The 25,661-nt window shown below is 38.3% G+C and overlaps 1 protein-coding gene across 1 annotated transcript in view; it reads left to right on the top strand.

Moving 5' to 3' along the window:
- Window positions 1–25,661, top strand: part of MARCH1 (membrane-associated ring finger (C3HC4) 1, E3 ubiquitin protein ligase) — a 101,001-nt gene that overhangs the window by 67,976 nt on the left and 7,364 nt on the right. Inside the window, exon 4 of the mRNA XM_010586077.1 lies at window positions 10,532–10,712. Coding sequence (XP_010584379.1) covers window positions 10,532–10,712 — 181 coding nt within the window. The remainder of the gene's footprint in view (window positions 1–10,531; window positions 10,713–25,661) is intronic.

Raw genomic sequence — 25,661 nt, forward strand, 5'->3', positions numbered from 1 at the left:
ATTCAGCATAGACTGCAGCTTCTGTTTTTCAGGACAGGTCCATGCACTTAATTGGCTCATGATCTGTGGTATGGGTTTTTTGAGGTTCTCAGTCTTGCATCTGAAACAAAAAAAGAATTACATTTCAATGCAGATGTGCATATATACAGTAACCATGTTTCTGCATGAGAAATAGAAAAAGGATTTTTTTTGTGATGTTTATTCTAAGACTGGAATTAACATAGCTGGTTGTGATGTGGAAAATTTGTTTTCTTGAGGTGTTTCTTCAAGCTTTTCATCGTAGGTATTCATATCTTCTAGTTGATGTGACAAAACTGGCTGAGAGGAATGGCTCTCACCTAGATGGGATTGTGTGGAAGTAGCAGAGGAACAGGGATCTTAAACATCTCCTGGTGCCACTTATTTTGTCTTTAAGTGTTTGGGTAGGCATTTTTTTTCCTTCCTCATGAATTACTGGCAGTGGAATGCATTTATATACACACGTAAGGCAATTTCCTCAATGTGCATTTGGCTGCATGAGCGGGAATGTGACAGCACACACCCAATTCTAGCATAAGCACGTTAGGTAAGGTATAGTACAATGGTGCAATATATATTTCAGCTAGTCTAATGTAGACCTCTTGGTCAATTTAACTGAGACATTTCCCCTTCTAGTGTCACTGTTCCTTTGTTTCCAAAATGATGAAACAATGGGATGGCATTGATGGTGATCATTACAATCTCTTCCCTGAACATGCTCCTTTCTTCTGGAGTCCATTAGAAGGCAAGGTTTCTGTTTCTGGGATTAGGGACAATTACATAAGTTCTGACCATGCTGAGTTGTTTTGGCACCTGATTTCTTTTTTTTTTTTTTTGAGATACACAGGATAGGCTTTCTAAATCATACAGTTGGATCCCCCTTTTTCTAAGTTGCCCTGTGCCTGAGATTTTCTTTGTATGTACTTTATTCTGGAATTTGCCATGTGGCTTGAGGCATAGTCTCAGAAATAGCTTTCTTTGGTCTTCATGAGGGTAATCTCCCTGAAGGGAAAAGCTATGTGTGGGACATGATGAAGTGAGTGGATTTTGAGGATTTATTCCAATGGATTTTCACATGGGAATTACTAAGGAAAGAAAATTAGTTAGTTGATATTACCGCTAGTGTATCATAAGTGCTTTGTGTATTGACTCTGAATTAATCTTATGGTATTTTTATTATTTATGATGGGAGAATTGAAAGATTTTCTGTTTGAGTAGTTATGCTTTTGGTGTAAAATCTTTTTGTAGTACTGATGCAGTCATTTCAGCAATAACACTGAGCTGTAATTAGCTGAAAGAAACCACACACACTTAAATAAGGTGGAGTTTCTCACTATGAAAAAAATGCTTATCAGAAGTAGAATTTTGATTTTGTTGAACTCCATGAATGACTGTGTATGCAGTCAGGTAATGGCAGACCCTTATTTGAGGAGTAAATAGAAGAGCAGGGCATGCCAGAAGACTGGTAGGAACGGGGAGAAGTAGTAAGGGAGATGATGAAGATGATTCGTGAAATCTGCAGAATCTACTTCAAGTATTATTTTTTAGAATCAGCTTTAAAAAGCTAGTATATTAATTAAAAGGCCATTATAAATTTAGGAAAAGGCTAATATGGGTATTTCTATGTGTTAACACAATCATAGATAGGAGGAAATAGTGTGCATTGCACTTGACAAGAGGTAATATGAATATGTAGTTTCTGTCTGTGAAATCAAGTGTTGTAACAGGGTTTTCTCTCCATCGTACTATTTAGTAGGACCTGCAAAAGTAGTATCATGCATGAAAATACTTACATCCTGAAATATTCATGTAGTAGAGTGCTGACAAAATCAACAGACAGAAAGCCTCTTGGGAGGAAACAAGTCCTCATAGACTTGAGGAAAAAAGATAAACGTGAACAGAAGATAGATATATAGGCTCAAATACCACCATTGAAATTTAACACTAATTTTAAATATTTATACTGAAACCATGAAGCTGGATCCAGTAAATAATTTGGACTGTAGTGCAGAATACTTAGACTTGAAATACCCTCCAGAGCCCTCTAAAATCACCAAAAACTGGAGGATGCTGAACTGCCAGACTGTAGTGTTTGGCTGAAGAGTGTTCTTAACCTGTGTCTTCCTGGGATGTTAGTGCCTTCTTTGGGGTCTCAGGATGATACATTCCTTCATTAGGAGCCAAATCTCTGAGTCTTGTCCTGCATGTTGGCTGCTCACCCCTTGCTTTTAAAGAACTGCGACTGCTGCTTGCTTTCCTGTTCAAAGCCTTCTTTTTGCAAAATGACTTTCTGATAGGAATCTCCTGCTTTTTGAGGAATCTCCTCCTTTATATGATGGTCTAGTGGTTCATCAGTCTTTGAAGCACTATGAAATCCTCGTTAATTCTATTCTCTGCCTGATGGTTCAAAGCCCCATCTGTCACCTCTTTAGCCATCTGGTTATGCAGTCTTGTTTGGAAGCTCTCCATGATTCAGAAGGATGCAAGGAGAACCGAAACAGGGCAAGCATGTCTTTGTTGTGGTTAGGGTCACTTAACTGGGGGACAACTGAGTCCTGGTTTTTGCTTCTTTCTCTCAAAACCTATGTCACAGTTTAACCCCAGCCAGCAACTAAGCACCATGCAGCCGCTCACTCACTTCCCCCCCACCCAGTGGGATGGGGGAGAGAATTGGAAAAAAAAAGTAAAACTTGTGGGTTGAGATAAGAACAGTTTAATGGAACAGAAAGGAAGAAACTAATAATGATAATGATAACACTAATAAAATGACAACAGTAATAATTAAAGGATTACAATATACAAGTGATGCACAATGCAATTGCTCACCACTCGCTGACCGATGCCCAGTTAGTTCCTGAGCTGCACTCCCCCCAGGCCAACTCCCCCCACTTTATATACTGGGTATGAGATCACATGGTATGGAATACCCCTTTGGCCACTTTGGGTCAGCTGTCCTGGCTGTGTCCTGTGCCAACTTCTTGTGTCCCTCCAGCCTTCTTGCTGGCTGGGCATCAGAAGCTGAAAAATCCTTGACTTTAGACTAAACACTACTTAGCAACAACTGAAAACATCAGCGTGTTATCAACATTCTTCTCATACTGAACCCAAAACCATAGCACTGTACCAGCTACTAGGAAGACAATTAACTCTATCCCAGCTGGAACCAGGACAACCTACTATTTTTTTAATGCAAATAGGTGAAATGGCACCACTTCCTGCTAGAAAGTTTGGGTGAGAGGACACCCTTGGTTTTAAGGGTCCCATTATTAAATACTTAAAGCTTGCATATGTTCTGTAGGGAGTTTAGTTACTTAATGCTTTGACTTTCACTAGGCGGGTGGGAGGAAATCTAAATCCTTTTTTAAGATGCAGTCCCTAGTTCTTTGAACTATGTTCAGTGCAGTAAATCTTGTCTGATACATACCTTGCGTTGCACTGACAGTGCATCTGAGGCAGGAATTACTTGTAACTCTTTAGATGGTTAGATATCCTATTTATCACCTATATGGAAGATTAATAGAAGGACAAGAAATGTTGACAAAATGAGATTTAGTGTGCTTTTGCTAATGTTATTTGCTCTTGGGTCTCTTACAAATTCTGACCACGTTTGCAGAAATCAAGAGAAAGCTTTACCTAGACCATTATGAAATTCCACTGGTGTGGTGCAACAATTTGAAAATGTTTTTTCCTCTAGTCAGGTAAAGACAGCTGACTATAGCATAACGGAAGGGCAGGAGTGACAGGAAAGAGGTATACAAATTGATTACATTCGGTATGGAGAATTAATGTGCTTCATTCACACTGTGTTTAAACAGAGAGGAGGACCAATTTGTCATTTAGATTACTTTATGATTTAACAGTGGAAAGAATGGAAATGAGATTAAAAAAAAAAAAAAGCTTGCAAAATGAAAACAAGGGAAACATGGCATGCTGTAGCCTACTGCAGGGTGAACATAGTTAGTGAATTTAACTTTTATTTTTCTAAGTGATAAATTATGCAGGAGCAGAGTTTGATATTTTTTTGGTTTCTGTTTATGAATGAGTTAATTATTTGCTGTGCATTGTTCATAAGTTGTTTGCTTTAGCTTTAGGTTCTAACTATCTAAAAGTACTGCAAGCACTTTATGAATTGGCAGAAAGAGAAAATGACCTTTTTTGGACAGGAGAACAGTTTTCTTAGGATTATCAGACAGTGACGAGAGCAATTTTTTGCATCCTTTTGAAAACCTGTGTAATTGGTTCCTTTTGGTCCAATTAAGATAACCTAGGAGCTCATGGTATTTCATGCTGGCAGCTAATAATCCTCACAGCCAAAAATCAAAGCCAGGGATTCAGTTGGTCCAACATTTTCCAGCTATGCTGTTTCTCCCTAAGATCCCTTTAGTAATAGTGAGATATAGCACTGAGATGTACCCACCGAACAGGGTAAGAATTTATCCTTGCATAATCATTATGAGCTTTCCAGTGAAGGGCAGGATTTTAACTGCCTCTTCAATCATTTCTCACCAAAACCAATGTTTTTGGAATACGCGTTATCTTCCTTGAGTGTGTTTATGTGGAGAAGATACTTCCCCCTTTTATTACGGAGATCTCTTAAAAGTTCGAAAGCATTTCTGTTCTACTGGTATACTTCCATCTGCAGGAAAATGACAGTATGGGTATTGGGCATCTGCATTAGTTTAGTTCACAGTGCATAGAAATTGCATCATGGTGGTGGTAAATATGTCACAGTGACAAGGCAGTAGCTCCTCCTAATTTTGTCAGTGAAGGGGCCACCATTAGTGCTTTAGTTCACATAAGGAGCCTGTTTTTGAAGCACATCTGATCACCTTTACTTTTACCATAGTCTAGACTGTGCTGAGGATTGGTCTCAGGGTTCTCCAACTGTATTCCCTTTGAGTGAAAGTAAACTGCAAGATGTATTCCTGGTCCAACCTCAGATCAGTGTCAAATCAAAGCACACCCCACCAAGATGTGCCTGGTGTAGACACCAGGTTTTTAGCACTAGCTGGTTTTTTTTCCAACGGATTTGCTACACTTTCACTGCAGTGCTTGTTACCATAGACATAGCTATATAGCACCCGGGAATATTAAAGAACAATACAGTTTTTAAATAATTACGTCACTTATAGCCCTTAAACATTATCATACATCATAATCAGTATGCCCATGCCCCCATATACGCTTGATTTTTTTGAAAGCCTCAGAGGCATTCCCCTAGATTGTACATTTGTTAATAACGGTAAAATTTGACCTCATCTATTTTTAAGGCAGTCTGTAAAAGCTATCTGCACTGTTACTGTAGCTAAACCCTTTGTCCATATGTAATGGCAAAAATTCTTGAAAATTTTCTTAAGTACTGAGATGCAGTGCCAATCTCAAATATGGAATCCACTGAAGGAGTTCTGTTGGTGCAGAATTACTGCAAACTGTTTTCTGCCAGTGCTGCTCCTAATGACAAGGCTCTTATGTGGCTTGAAGCACAAGCAGGGACGTGCTGATTCATTCTTATCCTTAATCACCTTCCTTTGACAATAGTCATCTAGGGAAATCAGCTGTACAGATACCGTCACAGAGGAGCACTTGCCAGGTAGGGGTAGAGCACTACGTTTCACAGTACGCACAAGGCTCCCGCAGAATAAGTGCATTTTCTACTTCACTACAGCGGCATAGAGATTGGCCCATTTTCTTAATTACTGAAGAGTAAAGTGGATTAGTGAAAGACAGGTTAGGATAACTGGTGTTTTTCGAAGAGGGTGGAGATTAGCAGCTATTTTCTTTAATGAGAGTAAAATTGTTACCTTGCATGTGAAGGAAAAGCTACAAACCTGTTGGAATCTACCTGTGTCTCTTGCAATAAGCAGCTCAGATGGTGACTAACCATTTAGATTGTAAATTTGGTTGCTACGATTTTGCCAAATCAAACCACTGTTGGGAAAACCTGAAAATTATCCCTGTGAACTCCTTGCTTGACCTTTAAACTGAGATTATGTAAGAAACATTTGTCTGTCTGGAAAAAAAAAAAGTCTTAATTTGATGAGAAGTGAAGGACAGTCATCCAGGATAGCTCTTGCTGTTTTTCTGAAAATCAGCCTAAGTGCAATTAACATATATTAATGTCTACAAGGTGTAAGCATCTTGTTTCATACTTCCCTTTCTGCCTTCTAACTTTTGCAATGAACAGGACCAGGGAAAACAAGGGAATTTTCCATTAAAAATTTCTTTTGTTTATATATGTATGGTGTCAATATGACCTTCAGTGAAGGAGATGGTATACTTCAAACTACTGGCATTTTACTTACTCATTTTGCATAGTCATTATTGTACGAAGTTTAATACGTCACATACAATTTCTCAATCAAGCATTGCATTATGTGTGAGTTTTTCAGCATCATTTGAATGTCTTAAATTCAGTTAATATTTTGAACAAAAAGAAATACTGAAAAATAATTCTAAAATGTTCTCAGTAAACTTCTTTAACTTTTCATTTTTACATACATTGCTCTCTAAAAATTTTCTAAATTGAACTATTCTGTTTCTGTTTGAGAATTGTTTTTTGTGTAAGGAACATATAAGAAATCTGCAACAGTTTTTATATGAATTATGCAAAATTTTTCACAAAGACTAATTATGGTTTCAGATCAGCATTTTTTATTTTTTCCTGAAAAATATTTTTTCTTTTTGCTAATTCATTACATTATAAGTAAGCCTGCTATTTAAGAACATCCTTTAAAGAATTTTTATAGATTTTTGTCTGATATATCCACAGCGTTGGCATAAATTTCTTTGGTACATCAGTGTGCTGAAGGTTGTAGAAACAATTCTGTGCTAGAGAAATATGTGATGGGTAATTAAAATGCTGGCATATAAAGCAAAAACTTAAGCTTAAGAATGACTGCACTGTTAGAGTATTATTTCACAAAGTTTCACAGTGAGCTTTCTTTAAAGAAAAATAAATATTCTGTGATCTCAATGTGTAGGGATATTTCATTAGGTGTATATTAAACACACACGCATAAAAAATTTTGTAAATTCAAATCAGAAGATCATCTAAATAGCTCATATGTGCTGTGTTGTCTGGTGTACACATGATTTATAGAGCAAAAGCTCCTTTGGAGCCTTGTACTAATCTTTTCCCCTAGACAAGCAAGGTCCTGTTCACAGGCAGGAACCTTTAAAGCTCTAAGCTGTCAAACCTACCCCCCCAAAAAATAAAAATTATGCAGGCTCAATTTGCGACTATAAAGGGATTCTAACTAAAAGGATTTGGTCAAGTAGCTGACTTCCCTCCCCTCCATTTCCAGATAGTCAGAAGTATTGCTCTATAATGAAGGCCATTTATCTACTAAAGGACTAGAAAGTTGAGAAGAGCTGAGTATGTAAATTCTGTAGGTGTAGCTGAGCAGCTGAAACTGCAGCTATTAACCATGATCAGTGCTGTACTACAACTTGTAAATAAATCAGTATAGATTTAGTAATTTTTTTTTTCCTTTATATTGGAGAGTGGGATTTTTTCATTCAACTCATTACATTAAAGTATGTAAGCAAATTTTACTCTCAGGATAAGTTCAGCCCTGTAAATAGTCAGTCTGATGGGTGAAAATTTTGAACAGTTGTGAACATGTAAATAGGAAACTAGAATGGAAGTTCTTGGCCTCCAACTTAGTTTAGAAACTGTTTGGGTAAGTCTATGCTTTGTATCCCTACCTTAGTTCTGTTTCCACAACATATTTTTCAAAACCATTCTCTACAATTTATTTTCTATAATTTGTGATAATTAGGATGGACATTATAGCTAAATATAGCAGAGGGCAAAGACACACAAAATTCTGCTTCAGTACTAACGGCTGAGCAAGATGTTACAAGTTATCTGGCCCAAGTCTTCAAAGGGTATTTAAGCAGTTAGCCAACAGTCTGTTTCAATAGCTGTCAGGCACCCACATATCTTTAAAGACTGTGACTGTGAGTTTAGGTAGCGTGAACTTCTTTTAAGCTAATTTCTTCTGGCTAAACAAATAATGAAGAGCTAAATTGCACCAAAGAGCATTCAAGCTAATGAAAACCATGCCTTTGGTTATTTTCTCTGGACTTAATTCCATTTGAAGTTTGGTTTTATTCTCATTACATATTTCATGGTTGTAAAGCTAGAAGAGGCCATCAGATTATTTAGTTCAAGCTTCTGTATAACACAAGTTCTTGATGTCACCCTGTTTAGCATGTATCTTCTGTACAAAGAAAGCAGAAATAGAATGTATAATTCATATAGTGTTTTTCTGTAAAAGTATTTCTACTAAAGAATACTCCTATTCATTTCAAATTCTCAGTGTCACTTTATTTGAAGATCCCAGTGGAGGTTTAGGCTTGTATTTTAGCTCTTAAAATAATTTTAAACAACTCTGGCAGTAGTAGGAAAAAGGCTCTTGGGTACATCACTTAGTTGTCTAATTTCTAAATAGTTTAAGTGCTAAGCTTGTAAAATAAATTATGTATAGCTTGAATTTAAATGAACAAGGAATACTAATTTTCCTTTGGGAAACAGCTTTAATTTAAAAAGAAAATTATGGGGGTTTATGTAACTCTCAGCTGGGAATGCATTTGTTAGCAAAACAGCTATTTGTTGTTTTGAAAATTTAGTTCTGCTTAAGCTACAGGCTCAACAAGAAGTCAGCATATAGCCAGTTTCCATTTAAGAACTAAGCCACTGATGCACCTAGCTTGGCTGGGTTAGTAAAGAAGAAACTGCAAATTGAGTTCTTGTAAAATGTGTCTCAAAAAAATGAATGTGTGCAAGGTGGAAGTTGTGGATATTTTCTTCTCCCCTCTGCTCCCATGGAGTAGAAGATGCTGTACGGGCACCACCACAGACACTGAAACCTGCTTTTGTGCACCAGGTTTCCGGAGCTTCATTTTTCTGTTGGTTTTTCTTAGTCTCTTTCTTTCTATATATCCAGAAAGCAGCTTTGTTCTGCTTTCCCATTATAGTAGATTCATTTTCTCATGGCTCTAGGCTACACCATGGAAGAACCATGAAGCTGCTGGTTTTGATCCCTAGGTCTTTCACTTAGGCATTGAAATTTCCTCCTCCCCCTGCTCGTAGACTTGGCAGCCTCAGTGCTGTGCTGTAGCCAGTCGTTCACAGGGTGTCTTTGCCAGGCTTTGTCCTGACGTACGCCAGGTGCTCCTGTGCTGAGAAGAAGGTCACCCTGCTTCCCCGGCCCGGCCTGAGGGAAGACAACCTCACTGCAGGGCCCTCCTCAGCCCTTTTTCTACCCCAGGAGCGGTGGGGCCACAGCTTTCTGCATAAAAGGGTGGGTTATTCCTCAGAAGTGTTCAGACTCTTCTGCACGCACATATCTGCCTTTCCTAAGCACTAAGTTTCCAAGCTCTAAGTTTCGTTTGCGTGACACGAGGATCTGTGCTGTGGCTGCTACTTCTCTGTTTTGAAATAACATTTCTCAGGCTTCAGCTTTTTTTTTTTCCCCTCCCCTACATGCCAGTTTGACACTTAGGACATTCATTAGGGCTTGGGTGCTTTGCTGTGTTTTTCTGGGATGGGGATGGGAGGGAGTTACTCTTTGTTGAGGTGAACCTCCTTAACTTCAGGTGTTCGGTTAAGCCTTCCACTCACCGTAGAGCTTTCTCTGCCTTCACAGAGATGCTTGCCAATAAAGCTGTCATTGGTTTCGATGGGTTAATGCTTTCATGATATGATCAGAAGTCTGTTTGGAAGAAGGGAGGATCAGGAAGACATTTAGACGTGTCACAGAAGGAATCCGTCAGATTGTGATGTTAGGACACTGATCACTTTATGCAAAACCACAAAGAGAAAAGCTCTGTATCCCATTACAAAATAACAACAGTTCTGGGACCAACCTCTATCTTAGGGTCTGCTTACAGCTGTAGATTTTGTTTTCCCAGATAACACAGCTATCTGCTTCAAAGGGACAGTGAAGAATGAAAAAAAGGAAGGACCATGACTTTTTAACACCTGCCTCCTAAAAAGTGTATGCATGTGTGTACACGCTGTGCCATACACATGACTCCAGAGTACCCAAAACTGTTCGCTAATCCTTTTAACTGTGTAACTCCAAAGAGGTATCCTAGGAACTTTTTGTACTTTTCATACTAGATATTTTCAGCTTGGGTTAGATTCTGCTAACTTTGAGTTTTTTATTGGCATTGCTTACAGACCAAGAACTATTCAGCTCTTAGAAAGAGCACTGGTATTTGTCTTAAAGGTTTTGCCAAGCATAAAAGGGAAAATCAGCGTTATTTCCATTGATTCACCTTCAGAGCACACAGCAAATTCAAAGAGAAATAACTAAGTGAAGTGTAATTACTAAGTGGCAGAAGGGAACAAAGAATATGTTCCTGGGCCTCAACCTGAAAGGTCATATACCTGGTGTCTTACGAATGTCAAGTCTGAAAATGAAAAAACAGGGTAAATAAACCAGTGCCTTTGCATTGCTGGTTAGCAAGTTCCCTCACTAGCTCTTGCTGTCCTTCCTGTCAGGATCTGTCACTGTGAGGGAGATGATGAAAGTCCCCTCATCACACCATGTCGCTGCACAGGGACCCTGCGCTTTGTTCATCAGGCCTGCCTGCACCAGTGGATTAAGAGCTCAGACACACGCTGTTGTGAACTCTGCAAGTACGACTTTATAATGGAGACCAAGCTCAAACCTCTTCGGAAGGTATGGTGCTTTTGAATGTAATTATCCTCAAGTGTCAAATGGCCAGAATGTCTGTGCAAAGTACGGGCAGAACCAAAGAAACATCTGCCTTTCCAAAATGGCTTTGTATTTGCTGTTGTTACATCAGTCCCAGTGATTTTTATTTCTACATTTCAGTTACTTAATTTACAGCAGCAGAGGATTTTGACTAAAGACTCTCTTTCGGCACACATGCAATATAAATGCACAAACAATAGGTTTTTGTATTTAGAATTTTTAACTTCAGCTTGTTGTTATTGGCTCATCTGCCTATTTTTAAGCCAGAAAGAACTCTTACTCATCACATTTCACTCCTGAATAACACAGGCCAGTTCGCCCAGTAATTTTTACGTTGAGCCCATAACTTCTGGTTGAGAATGATGCTTATACCAATATGGAGACACCAATTATGAAGTAACGTAGTCAATCAATTTAGCTGCATCTGTTCTAACTGTTACACTTGTGGGCAAATTAATCACTCTTACATTAAGACTAGCTAATGGAATCTAAACTACAGGGTGACCTTGCATCCTGAAAGTCAAATGTATGTTATCTGCACTCATCTGTTTTGCAGGATAAATCAATTTAATGGTACACATGTTGTCAGTATAGGGAAGGTGAGGAGTTTGTTAAACATATGTGGGTTTTATTTTCTTTGGAGTGAATAACTTGTTCTCTAATTTTTCTCTTACAATGCTCTCATCCTTTTGGGGTTTTCTTGCGTCTTAAGTTTGAGTCAATCTAGAACAGGGCAAATTTTGATTTAAAATAAATTTCAGTGTGAGAGCCCTTGAAAAACATTCAGAAACTATTAGCTTATAACTAGTATATGCATATGTAGTAGTGTTTTGATGGCAAAAGACATTTTGTTTTTGTCAGCCTTGCACAGATAGCAGCAGTTCAGAGAAAGGAGAGCAAATGGAATTCCTTCTCACTTCCCATCCAGAGAAATTTTCTAGTAAGTCCCTGATGATAAGCCACTGTTGAAGAGAGAATTGGGATTGATTTGACAAGCAAAGCTTGTGATAGGAAAGGACACAGTTCTCAAGTGCCAGGTAGATCTTGCCAGGTAGACTGGAAATTGAAACAGATGTAAATAAAAAAACTGATGGCTAAAAACTTTATTACATTGACTTAGGTTTTAGTAATTGCAGATAAATTTTAACTAATCTGACAGGAAGGAGATAATTGTATAAAATCCCCTGCCTGTAGCATATCTTTGGGGGACTCTTTTCTGTATATGTGTTTCCATTTTCAACACAAATTGCTTTAAGTTCTATCTAACAAGTACACTTGCAACAGCCACTTTTCCCAAGAGAATATACAGATATCAGTATTTTTTACAAAAGCCTTTTCCTGATTGCATTAGATAACAGGGCATCTTAAAAAAAAGGGAAACAAAATTTATAGTGTCCAAGGAGAAAAGGAATGAAAAATGTGCATAACTGTTGATATCAGAAGTAGGCACTTTTAATTGTGTGTGTGTATAGTCATTGCTGGGCCCCCCCCGCCCCCCCCTTTTTTTTAATTGAAAGAAATTAATGGAATAGTGGCAGATACAGAGTGGTAATGTAATTCCTGCAAGTCTGTCATTTCTTAATTGAATGATTACCACCTTATTCAGCTTATCATTGGTTCTCAGGTACATTTTTGATTTCTGACATAGGAAATATTAACCTTTTCTATCGGACAGGATATTTTTGTTTCTGCTCAAAGCAGTACTCAAATGTGGTTTATCTGCCTGGCAGTAAATGCTGGCAATATTCCCCAACTTCAAATGCAGTGCTAACAAATATTTGTCTGTATAGTATGGACCCAACATCTAATTATAGATCCTTTCTTATAATTTGCACCCATTTCAGAAACCAAAACCAAAGTTTCCAAATATTTCAAAGTTAAAATTAGTTATCCTTTTTGCATTTATAGCATTCAACTGTGACACCCTTCATATGTTAAACTAAATATATCATCCCTAATAAGCGTATGCACTATCATCACCATTGTTCACAAATTTGCAAAACACTAAAAAGTTTGTGAGAAGCTGTTTTGTAAACTGAGCATTTTGACAGCTGTAGCAAAGACAAGGTAACGGAGGAAAGAGTGATCACCAAGAGACCTGCCAAGTAAGTACATCTGCCTGGTAACTTTCCACCCAAACATCTTTTATAAAAATCACTGAAAGTGCTGTTTTGTCAAAACCTATATATTTTGGAAAAGTGGAAAGTTCCGGTGAAACGCTGTCAGATTTCTTGGAAGCTTCTAGGGAGGCCAGGACCTCAGCTGTGGGGCATTCCCTAGGAGTCCAGGTTTTTCAGAAGATGGCGTGAAGTCTGGTTACCAGAGACCAAAGTGCTGTGGGACAGGCAGCTCCTAAAGCTGAAGGTCTCCACAATCCTGTCTCCTTGATGCAGGATCTGAAAAGCACTACAGACTCTAGGATTTCCAGACCTTCTTGAGAGCTTTAGGTTTTGCTAAGGCTTAGCTATGTACTAGACTCTGAGAGCCTTCAGTCCCCAGCACTATGTCCAGCCTGGCAGCAGTGAATTAAAATTTCCCAAATCTCTAGAATTCTCTGGTCATAAGGACAAGGACATTATAAGCAGTGGCAGCTGTAACTGAAAACGATGCAATTCTTGTCTGCTTGGCCATATGCCAAGTGGGAACAGCAAAATTGACAAAAAAAAATTATTTTGCTAATAAACTTTGAGAAATTCTGAAAACAGATTTCATTTCAGTGTTTCCTAAACAAAAGACCACAGATTTAGTTCCAACAGAAGAGTACCTATTCAGTTCCATAAGAAACTCATTCTGTTAAAGAAAAAAAAGAAAATTATTTCCCCTAAAGTGAAAGTTTGTGGCCAGCTCCAGAAGATCCCATTTCCATGGCCTTTAGACTGGATTTGAAGTGGCATTCTACAAGTGAAAGGGTCACATCTCTCAACCAGTTTTGATTTTTAATCTCTACCTTACTCATGATGTGAGATTCTAAAGTTTAGTTCTGGATTGTGCATTATTTCATTGTGATGAATTTTATCATAATACCTTTGCAACATTCCAACCACTGGTCTCATGAAGGGAGAAAATTACAGACTGCAGAGCTTAATTAAAGGTATCTATACTTTTGTTTTTGCAGTATCACAAAAGCAGAATTTAAATATAAAACAAACTATTTGATTCAACTGGTGAATTACCATCTTTATTCATGCTTCAGCCTTTCACGCACCCAACATGTTTCCTAACAGTTTTTTATCGAAGTCTAGGGTTTTATAGCAAAATCGTGTTTGAATATTGTGTCATACAGCTGTTAGCACCCATAAGTGACAATGTGCAGCATGCTAAGTTAACATCAATCAAGATAACTCTATTAAATCAATAGGCTTGTGCCAATATGCAGCAGTTATTTAATTACAGAATCCCTGAAAGCACCAGACATCAAATAAAACCTAGTTTAATCATTTTAGTGGGTCTTTGCATTGAAGTAATCCCTTTAAGCATAGATCAACAGGCATTGCAAATGTTTCATATATTTGAGCAGGTCTAATTACTTGGCTACAATATAAATTTAGAGATTAAATATTAAGCATTGCTTAGTGTGCCTGTTTTATTTCTCATGGTCTCTGTTATGTCTGTCTATGGCTATAAATAATACAGTTGCATTTGTAGCTTTACCTTTCAGCATTTGCAATCCATAATGCAGAATTCCTCATTTATAAAGTGACTTTATCATGGAAGGAATTAGAAAGTGGCAAGAAGCTTGTGTGAGTTCCTTACTGAGCTCTCAGGTAATAGCTTCATCTTGAGAACATCACTTCTTCTTTAAAAAGAATCCTGGTAATCCTGGTAAAGTAGTACCTGTTTTTCATATCTCTTGAATTTGGTGTTTGAAGTATAGTGGAAACAGGAACTGAATGAAAATACTGTAAGTATGAAATGGATAAAAGTGTCAAATTAAAAGGGACTTAAAATGCAGAAATGTCTTCAAATGGAGATTTCTCCACAGTGTCTCGCTATACTTCAAAATACTTTTCATGTTTAAATTTTGCGTCTATTTAAGACGTCTGGTATCTGATGAGATGTTTTACTTTGATGCATTATCCCAACAGATTATTCTCTGGTGTCAGATATGTCTATTTTCTCTCCTGATTTTGTTTTATGTTTTAAATGATTTACAAATAATTTCTTATTTATATGAGGCATAAGCAATATTGCGCATTGTTACCATGTAGTTACTCTTGGTCATTAAGGAAGAGCAAGTCAATTTTTTGTTTAGGGAAGCATTCTGTACCAGTTGAAGTTGATTTTCTTTCTTGTAGAAAGGGTATCTGAAGTCAGCCCTTTTAAAGATAGAGGATTGAGAGTGTTCTTTTAGAACAGAGTGATAAGTTTCTGCTAAATTAAACAGAAGCAAAGCCAGTCTTAAAATACTGATAACAAAAGAAACTTGATCTTGTTTATTTTGAACGCGTCTGTATATCTTCTAAGTGTTCACTCCTCTTGTATTCTGTATTTGCTTAGATAGTGATAAATAGCACTTCTAAATGTTATACGAGGTGCCTCTCTTTGGGTTTTACACCCTTGAACTCCATGGAACTTCTCGTGTACCCAGCTGCTGTCATTAGAAGAGAAAGAAGGAATGCTCTCTCTCTCTGCTTGGTATCATTTATTTTATAAATAACGAGTGATAAAATGTCCATGCCAGCTTTAACTCCCGTACAGATTCAAAGGTTTAAGTCCCAGTTGGAGATAACGTGCTTCACGACTGCCCAGAGCAGGGTATTTAGGTCCTGGAGAGAAGTTATGGAACTGGCTAACTCAAATTTCCATACAAAGCAAAACCCAGTTCAAGCATATCAGGACCCCTTTGTGGTCAGATTAGTGATTAACTGGTTAAATCAGTGTGGGGGAGATTTCAACTGTTTGGTATGATGCTGATTTAACTATTGGATCAAAAGCAAATACTTAATTTTACTACAGTAGGTTAAAGTTACTCTGTTTGCAGCAAGACCATCGGATCAGTAGGAGCTGTGTAACCAAGTAAAATGTAGGGTTTGAGCCAACAGACTCATTGTGGGTAATTCCCAGCTGTAAGGCAGAGAAATCAGCAATTCCAAACACTCCTTAAAAAAAAAAAATGAATCACCTGTGGAAGCCACAGAAGAAAATCAGAATGCTGCTCTGAGAGCTATGATAGACAAAAGGAAAGTGTAAAGTGAATCTTCAAGTCCCATATCTCTCCCAGACTCTCTTTCACTCTGGAGCAGGGATACATCTTTTGTTCCCCCTGTTGGAGTTAAACCTGCATAGGGTGCCTTTTTTTACAAAACAGTTGTCACCTGCACTACGCTAAATCCAGTTGTTAGAGCTCTTAGGTAATGTGTGAGCGCGCCAGATTCGGCTCCCTTCTCTGTGCTAAATGCAGTCCTATAGAAAGAGTAAATCTTAAAAAATATGACTGCCTGGAGGAATTCATTCATAACTGGATGCTTTGTGGATAAATCTTGTTTTGATGAAATCTGGTAGCACGCATGATAAATTCAGTGATGGCAAAATATGTTAAGGGTGTTGATTTATTTTTGGTTCAATGCTAGCCGAATAATTTCTATTTACATTCCTTGTTCAAGGATATGGCAATCACTGCCAAAAGTGATATAGTCTGCAGAGACACCTTTGTGAATTCCTGCTATGGAATCAAAAGTGGTCGCCATTAGAAACCACTTCTCCTGCCAGAGCAGACTCTCAGAACCAGAAGTGACCTGCAGAGTCTCCCAGGAAAAAAAAGAAACTTTGCGCACTCATTACTGTATTGCTTGCTGTTTATTTCTTATTGCCCTGTGCTGTGAAGTATGAACCATCTGGCTTTTTAATCAGTTTTCTAATAAGGCTCATGATAAGGAGTGATAGCTAATATTGCATAGGTCAGGTAACATTGACTTGCTGTGGGAATAGTTCCCTTTTAACCCAGTTTGGTGAATACTTTGCAGTCCTTATCATAGGAGAAGATCCTACATTTGCTTTTGATTTCTGGTGCAGCTACACAGTGTCGTCAAGGCAACCTGCTCCGGTGTTATCTTTCTTCCAGTAAACTCTCTCAAAACATTGCTAGCCTCAAATCATTTCTTGTAATATGTGGGGTCAGACACTTCACCAGTATGCACAAAGGCACAAAGCTATTACTTTCTTATTGGCTATCATGTCATTGTAGTGAATAACTTTGTGCTCAAGGGAGAATGTGTATATTAAAGCTTTTAAAGTAAAAATAATTCTATAGCATTTATATCCTATTGTGACGCCTCAAGGATGCAAGGGACTACTTTGTTCAGACAGTTGTATTCCTAATTTTTGAGAGAGAGTAATAGAGCATTACTGCAAATTTATCTGTGTATAGACAGCATGCTGTAGTTTGCAGAGTAATGTTGTGTTGCATTTTGTGCCATAACAAGAATAATAGAGCTTAGCTTTCTCATATTGGTAGAATTTGGGTTAGCTTTCTATCTCCATATTTCCTTCTCTTCCATTCAACACAGCTTTTATTCACCCAGCTGTTCCAGTGCCCATGGACTTCTGATGAGAGATTCTCACCTCTCATGCCTCATAGCTTGAAACCATCATAACATACCCTCAGGCTTGCAAAAGGCCCTCTATGATAGTGTGCTGGGACACCCCCATGTGCAGCATCCTTCCTGGAGGCAGAACAAGATGTTTTTATTGTCATTGCTTTGAACTTGCATTCACAAAAAATCTTATGCCAGAAAATGAAACTGTTTCCTCTTCTAATTAGCTGCTAGTAAGCAAATTTGCTACTTCTGCTGCTCGGTAGCATTTACAAAAGCAAAGGCAATTCAGGAGATTGTCCAGCTCTGGGTATTGGTGGTGTTACCCACTATTGCACAGAACCATGAACATGAGTTCTGGGAGGTACGAATCCTTCTGTGCTTTCTGAGGCTGAAATAAACAGTTTGGTCTGAGTTGTTTCACAGATCCAACTTGCATCAAAAGGTTTCATTTCCATTTTACTTAGAGGGTCCTACCCCATCCTGCAGTTCATCAGCCTCTCATTTTTTAAGAACTTGGGGTCTTCTTTTCATTTTTTATTTCAGCCCTTTCAGTGTTCTGTTTTACCACTTGGCCCCATCAATAGCTTTAACAGAGGAGGGGCTGGATGGCTAAAGCATTGAAAATGATTAAGAGAATCTCTTGATACTGGCTTTACAACTAAAGAAAATGTAAATGGAAGCGTGCCCTGACACTAACTGTGTAGCCAGTAATATAAAATTTAAAGACCATAATCAACCCAAGCATTGACCTAAATCAGTCATTGTTATTCATGGACTTTTGTAAAAATGCCATTTTTACTGTTTAATTTTGAAGCTAGGGATTTTACCAGCTCTAATGGGGGTGGGCTGCTATTCGTGATCTGATTAATGTATGTATTAATCTCTCACATAACTAACACATACAATTTTATAGTGGTTATTTGCCTCAAATTTATTTTGCCTGGGACCTGATGATGTGAGAATGATCTGAACTGAGTTTTAGTTCACAGGCTGATGCTTGCTTGTTGGTGGAATGCATGCACAAAATGCCTTCTCTTGAACATAGCAATACACTACTTGATCTAAAATATGATCAAATGGGTTACTTATCAGTTCATTCAGTATATTTTATGATTTTTGGTGTTAATTTAATTTTATTTCTGTAGCATTTTATTGAAATTACTTGGGAAAAAAGAACTTTTCCTCCAGGAATTATTCAGAACTTTATTCATCTGCTTCAATTTTTATATGGCAAAATTGGAATGTGTGGCATTTGTCGGAGGTCTTTCAGAATGAATAGCTTCCCTCAGCTCTTTGCCAGAGCACTAGGCTGTAGTTTTGTGTTAATTACTGTAGCCTTTCCTCAGCATAAATTTCCCCTAATTCATTTTTATTTAATTGGATCAAAAAAATATCTCTTGTGGGAAAACTAAAAGACAGAGAAGGTAACTGTAGCTATTCATTGGGAAATCAGTATTCTTGCTAAAGTCATATTTTAGATAATGAAGCACATCAGCTCCTTTTAGTAATCTTGGTTACGTGGCAATTCAGACCTACACATATATACTGTATATATAGTTGCAAAAATAAGATATGTCTAGATATATTTAAACAACAATATATTTAAAAATACCAGGCTTTTGGTATACAAGGACATTTAAACCAAGCCACATCTTTGTAACAATTCAGACTGCTTTGGTTAAGGGAAGCTCAGAAGGCAAGTTACCTTTTCTATACAACGTAGGTCAGCTGCTCTTACAACTTCAGGAACAAAATAATGATCATATAAAAAGAATTAGTGTTGGGGTTCACTCATACTATTAATTCAGTGGGTGATGGGGCAGGGGCAGGGGGAAGAATTGGTAAGAGCATCTTTGATCTATAAAGGTGAAGGATAGAAGATGAGATTAAAAGACATGCAAGATGTTCTTGAGGTTCATCCAACAGTACCAAATGGCTAGTCTTCGTTCAGTGACTTTCAGGTATGGCTGCTTTCTGTTTCCAGTCAACTGTACTTTTCTCACAAGACATCTTAGCACGTGAAGGTACCTTTGTACCCTTCTTGCCTCCACCTGCTGCTGTACATCTCCCCATTCCTGTTATGACACATGATGCTGAAGGGCCTTGGGGTGTAGCGATGTAAAACACTTCTGTAGGACAGGTTGCACAGCAAGTTCTCGAGGTAAATGGCTATAGGTTCTTATTCTGTAAGAAACAAATTAGAACTCGAAGGAATTTTACATATTGCAAAGAGTGTTTAAATTACTAATGTATCAAATGGGATAATCAAGGACATGGTCATCAAACAGAAAAGGCCAAGCCCATGTAGTACAAGGCAGTAATGAGAATTTTCATGCTTGTACCGGTCTAAGAGAAGGCAAACTTAGGTGAAAAATATTTTCTAGGTGGAAGGTGGAATAACTAATATTCTGTTGTAACTCCTGGAGAAGACTTTGTACATCATTTAAAACTACAGCTAAATAAACAGAAAGTATATTTATTGATTTATCTTTTCAGGTGTCACCAGTTTTATTTCATCAGCTCTAATTTCAAAATGCATGCTTCAAGATACTTTTCAGCAGGCTAGACAATTTGATATGGAGGAAATTAAGCAGTGTGATGAATACTGAAGAGAGGGTGATTCAAGTGAAGATTCTTTAACAAAACTGTGATCATATATTATAACTATGTCTTTGGTGCCTAAGGGAACACTTCTTCAGAGAAATTTCACTTTAATTGGAGAGGACTAAAGAAAGTAGAGACACATACAAGACTAGGTAATGGGATGTTGATCTCCAGTTGCTATATTCACCTTTCTCTCTTAATTTCTCTCCTTTTCCTATTTCTACCATGCTATCCCAGCCTTCTGTCCACATCCATCACACTATTTAAGACCAAAATACACTCAAATGTGCAAAGGGAGCCCATGCTACTTGGGGTTCAAAGACAGAGACTCTGGCACAGACTGTTGGGAGATGGTTTGTTATGGCTGCTGTAGTGGAGGATGGACTCGTGGTTGCTTTAACCCCGGACCAATCCATCTCAAATCCAGCACTGAGCATGTGTCATGGCTGCTTTTGTATTGCCCATAGAGTACATATGGTAAAATGCAGCACCCCCACCTGCTTTAGCTGAAAAATGAAATCTCATCTTAACTGGCCTTACAGCAAAATTATGATCTGTACTTCGTGGTATGGTCGTTAGATTAACGTGTTTTTTTTTTTCATGTTTTTTTTTTTTTGTGTGTGTGTGTGTGTATGTGTCTAAGTTGTTGTTGTTTGAGAGACACTGTGATTTAAAGGCATTTGCTACTTAGTGACTGGAGGAAAATGTCCTGCCTTCAATTAGCTGTGCTGCTCTTTTGGAAAGACAGAGTAGGCAGAGGCTGGAGATGACTAGCTGCAAAGAGAATAAAAGTGATGCACAAACCAGATCCTTTTGATTGTAGAAATACTGTGGGGAGAGCAGGTAACAGTAGCATCTGCTTCCATTCTTGACTAACTGTGATAAAAGTCAGTGGATACATAGATTCTACCCATTTTTTCTCTGCTTCTTTATGTGTTGCCCACATGCAGCTTGTTTTTTGATTCTTGGTGATAAAGGCATATGCCCAGGCACCTAAAGTAAATCTTTTCTATAGTTGTAGATGCGTGCCTCGTTCTCAGTACTAGATGTTCCCCATAGTTTTGCATTATGGTGCTAGTTCACTCCTGACCAGTGTTTTAATGTTTCACCTGCAGTTTACCTGTCAGGATTATCTGTTTAGGTAAGGTAGCTGAAGCATACTGTGCTAGGAGATAATGACCCTTTTCTTAAATAGCTTACAAGGCAAGAAAAGAAACAGCAATTGTAAAAGAGAAGCTCGTGATAGCACTGAAGGCTGATCATGTAGACCTCTGTTGAACAAAGAATTGGTTAATGTTTCAGCAGTCAAAGAGGATGCTTGGAAAGTAAACACTTTGGTGAATACTTTTGCATTCTATATATTGATGTAAAACAATTTCTATCAGATGGGAGCTAGGAAGAAGCTCCCAATATGGAGAGATAATGCTATAATTACTTGCCCCGGGGTTTCGTGCACGTTTCTCTGAAGCATCTGGTGTTGGCCTCTGTCCGAGAGGGACATGAGGTCTGGCTATTCCTGTATTTCCAAAGCATAGCATTTTTTTTTGTTTAGTCTGTGTTGGGATGATTAGGATGCAGGTACTGAAGTTCTCCTAGTTGGTAAATGACAAGTATTCTCAATAGTACTTCCAGACTGCAAAAACAGCTACTTCATTTTAGAAATTATCTTCTCAAATTACTTAATACGCAAATTTTACACTTTTTAAGGGTCTGCTAATTGATGACATATACAGCTAAAAACTGCATAAGTTTGTGAAGAGTGCATACTGATTATATCACTCAAGTCCAGCTCTACTGTCACTTAAAAAAGAAATACAGCGCTGTCTTGATTTCGATAAAACTGAATTATTAGTTCTTTGCAGATGATAAGGTGTTTATCAAAGTGAGATTTTTCATTATGTAGTGCTTTTATTACTCTAGGCATGCATATCACACATAAAAGTCAATTAAAGTGTCTTTGTCTTTAGAAACACACCCATTTTGAGTTCAGTTTTAAATTTTTAATAGGTGTTTTAAATACACCACAGACATTCATTTGAATTCCAACCAGGTTTGTTTAGTGTCACCTAGGGACAGAAATAGATTTTAGGTAAACTTCAGACAGGTTTGCCAGAGAAGGATTTGTACCAGCTTATTTAATGAGCTAACTGGATCAAGGTAAGATTGTGCATAGATATGGCTATATGATGCACCATACGACTTGGCATTTCTTATATTTATTTTACTTTTGACTTCAGTGGCTAATGCAGCAGGGGTCTAATTCTGGTCTTCTATTCTTGATCCTTACAAGAGTTTCTTCTCTGGGATGTATCTTTTGACAAAAGGCAATGACAAATATGTTTTCTGTGTTTTCTGTGAACCTGCTCAGTTATTCCTCTCTCAATGTGCTCTGGATGTGTTTGGGGAAAAGAACATGGAGGAGGAGTTTTCACGGCCCAAACCCTTCTCCTTTCAGCCATCAGACCTGGCACATTCTGTTGGACTGTGTGAGGGGCACTTCTCATCTTGGAGCAGGATGCTGTGAGGCATACCTTGTCCTTCTTTAAGATGCAGTCCCTCAGGCACAGGCTGTAACCACATGTTGTTTAGATAGCACAGAGTGGCCCAAAGTGCTTTTATTCAAATTACAAGGTTTGAAGCCTCATCTCTCATCAGCACTTCAAATCTGCACAAGGCTATTTTGTTCTCCCAACATGTGTGGAGCCCTGTTGTCCTTTATTACTATTATTTCTTCCTCCTCCACCCACTGTACAAATTCCATTCCTGCAAACTACCATTGCAGCTGCTTTCCTCCAGCTGGTAGGTTGATAGTAGTGAACAGTTTACTGTGGAGCCTGAGCCAATTAGTACTGCAACAAGTGACCAGAAAACCCTCCCTAACCCACAGAAAATAAATAACTCTGAGCTACATGTTCAGACTACTGACATATCTTCACTGCTTGGCTCACTTCATCATACACTGCTCCAGTTCTTAAGGCCTTTTTTTCAAAAGTGCTGGCTAGATCCTTCAGGCCTGGTTTGAGATAAGACAGACGTTTTTCTGTGTATTCCTAGTCTGTATGCAGAGTGCAGTTTCTACAACAGCCTCTAGTAGTTAATTTTAGCCTTCATTTTGCAGGCATGATTATTTCAAGATAGAGGTCAGCTCAAAGTCTTTCTTTAGATTGTAGAAAGAATTCAGAAAATGTTGCATGATGGCTTTAGCTCTAGGTGAGAGCAGAAGGAAGTCCTTCCAGCTGTAGGTGCTGTTTACATTACATTTTTTGTCCCTTTTTTTTTTTTTGCTAAATGATGGATAGGGAGAAAAATGTCAGAATGGGAAAAGTATTTAATATTAGCAATGTCATGCCCATACCAGATTCCCCTGTCAGGCCTCCTTACATGCAATTTTTAAAACCAGCATTCCTGAAAATATCCAGCAGTTAAAAGTCCAAGCATTCATAGCATGTTGCAAAGCAGCCCATTAACTTCACCTTTGATTTGGCATCCTCAGTGATGAGCCCCTGCAGGACAGAGACCTTCGGTTGTAAAGGTGTGAATCTGCAAATCTGCAGTAGATATAGAGTTGCTTCAGAAAATCTGTGTAGACAAAATTTTGTGGCCAATGTGACGGAAGATTACCACTAGCAGGGGGCAACATGCAGATACAAAATGGTGGATGGGGGCAGGCAGACAGTAAAGCTACAACGTGAAGGTGGGGAAAAGGAACACAAGCAGCAAAGTTTGCAGAGTGCAATTCTGTGGTGTGGCAACAGCTTTTGTGTGAGCAGTGTGAAGCATTTGGTTCTGCATCAGGCCATCATGAAACAGCTTTGCAGAAAGCTTAATGTATGGGAGGGAATTAAAATTGCAGATTTACTTCTGTCTGTAAGAAGAGAGGCTGTATTGGGATATCTAGGATATGAAGCAGCATCCCCATATCCGCAGACAATCTGTTTTCAGAGGATATTAAAAATTATCCATATTTATTTGTTGCATATTGATTACCAAGCTTTATTAGAAGTGACATGCTGGGAGGAAAATTTTGGTTCTTTAAAATAAGTATCAGGGATTTTCTCAGGCTACATTACAGGAAAGGGAAGTGGCCGGCTACATATGATTTAGATGTTCCCTGTGAGTAGGCTATTACTTTTTTTTCCTTTTTAATTGTTTTTTTCTTTCCCCAGAAGACTCATGACTACATTTTGTAATTGCAACAGTGGGTTATGAAATCAGTACCCGTTCCCTTTAAGTTTCAGAGCAAGATAGTCTTTAAGAAACAAAACTAAAACAGGAGGTAGAAACCTGGAACAGGATACAGTTTTATAGCTGCCACTTTCAAGATTATTACAAACTTCTCTGGCAGTAAAGCATAGGAATTCAGGTTGAGATGCACGTCATGTTTTAGAAGTGTCTGTAAGTAGTAGTTGGGATAGGAGGAGTGTTTCTGATCACATTTACAAATCAGCTTCTTTCCTTAGTTCATTCTGGCTTCTTGGTAGGAACCTCTGAAGCACGTAGACAGTCTGCTGCCACCCTCCAGTGGTTTGCAGAGCACAGTGCAAGGATAGTGTTCAGAAAGCTTATTTGGAAAAGAAAAAGGGGGCTGGGGATATGTCAGGCTTTCTTCTCGGGATACATATTGTGGATTCGTCTGGTGACTTGTGTAGAAGGTCTTCTGGTTGTTAGATATTACGAAGTGTTATAGCACACCTGTTCTGTGGAGCACAATAGTATTCATGCAATTGCTTGCATTTGCAGGACATTAAACCATCTGCATCTGTGATGATTTCCAGTCTGTGTTTGTATTGCTGCCATGATTAAGGAACCTGTGGGTGGTGACGATTGGATGTACAACAGTGAAGGGGTGCTTTGGAGGAGGCTGGGCAAAACCTACAGTGTTTGTCTATCAATTTAGTGACTCAATAATTTGCAAGACATTATAAATGTCTCCTCTGGCTTACAGTCTTCCATTTCTTTCTCTCCTTCCAGTCTCTAGAGCACGTTAGGAGTATTAACATTTAAGTTGCCAAGGCAAATTGCATCTGGGCACTTACTTCTGTGTTATTTTTCTGTTCTTGGTGGCATCTGATATTCCATCCGTGGCATGTCGCAGCGTCATCAACCTGATGGTTGTACGTTTTTCTAGATTGCTGATGAAGACAATAAAATGTGATGCAATTTATTTTTATCTTGCCATCATGAATGTAGAGAGCCTTGAGAACCGCAGAAGCTTCAAAATACAGCAGGAGTAAATTTATCAGTGGTTAAGGAGGCGTTAATGCACTGTGTGACACGGTAGCACCTGCCAAACTTACCCACCCACCTTTAGGCTGTATCAAGTCTTGGACTACAAAGCATGAGTAAGAGGGGCTGATGCTTTCACTGCTCAGTATATTGTTGTCTCATAGCCTTTGTTATGGATTTTCAAGCATTTTTTATTTCACATAACTATGCTTTTATCCAAGCAAGTCTGTGCTAACATTAACAGTTAAATTTTTTATTTAAGCCTATTGCAAATAATCCTAAAATAGTGATTTGCGCTTTTCTGCTTCAGGGCAACTTAAATTGCTGGCTTATCTACTAACATCACTCATCTAGTAGAGAGTGACAGTAGTCACTTAGTACTCTCTGTTCAGCCAAGCTAAAATACGTGAGTAGGACATCTCAGCTACCACAGGGATCACCAGGAGTAGAGCACACAGCTTAATTTAACTTCCCCTTCTGAGCTCAGCCCATCACGACTGGCGTTGAGAGAAGTGAGACTGCAGCTAGGGCAGGGCAAAACAGAAGT

This window comes from Haliaeetus leucocephalus, unplaced genomic scaffold (assembly GCF_000737465.1).
Source record: "Haliaeetus leucocephalus isolate CR32 unplaced genomic scaffold, Haliaeetus_leucocephalus-4.0 Scaffold140, whole genome shotgun sequence".
Lineage (NCBI taxonomy): Eukaryota > Metazoa > Chordata > Aves > Accipitriformes > Accipitridae > Haliaeetus > Haliaeetus leucocephalus.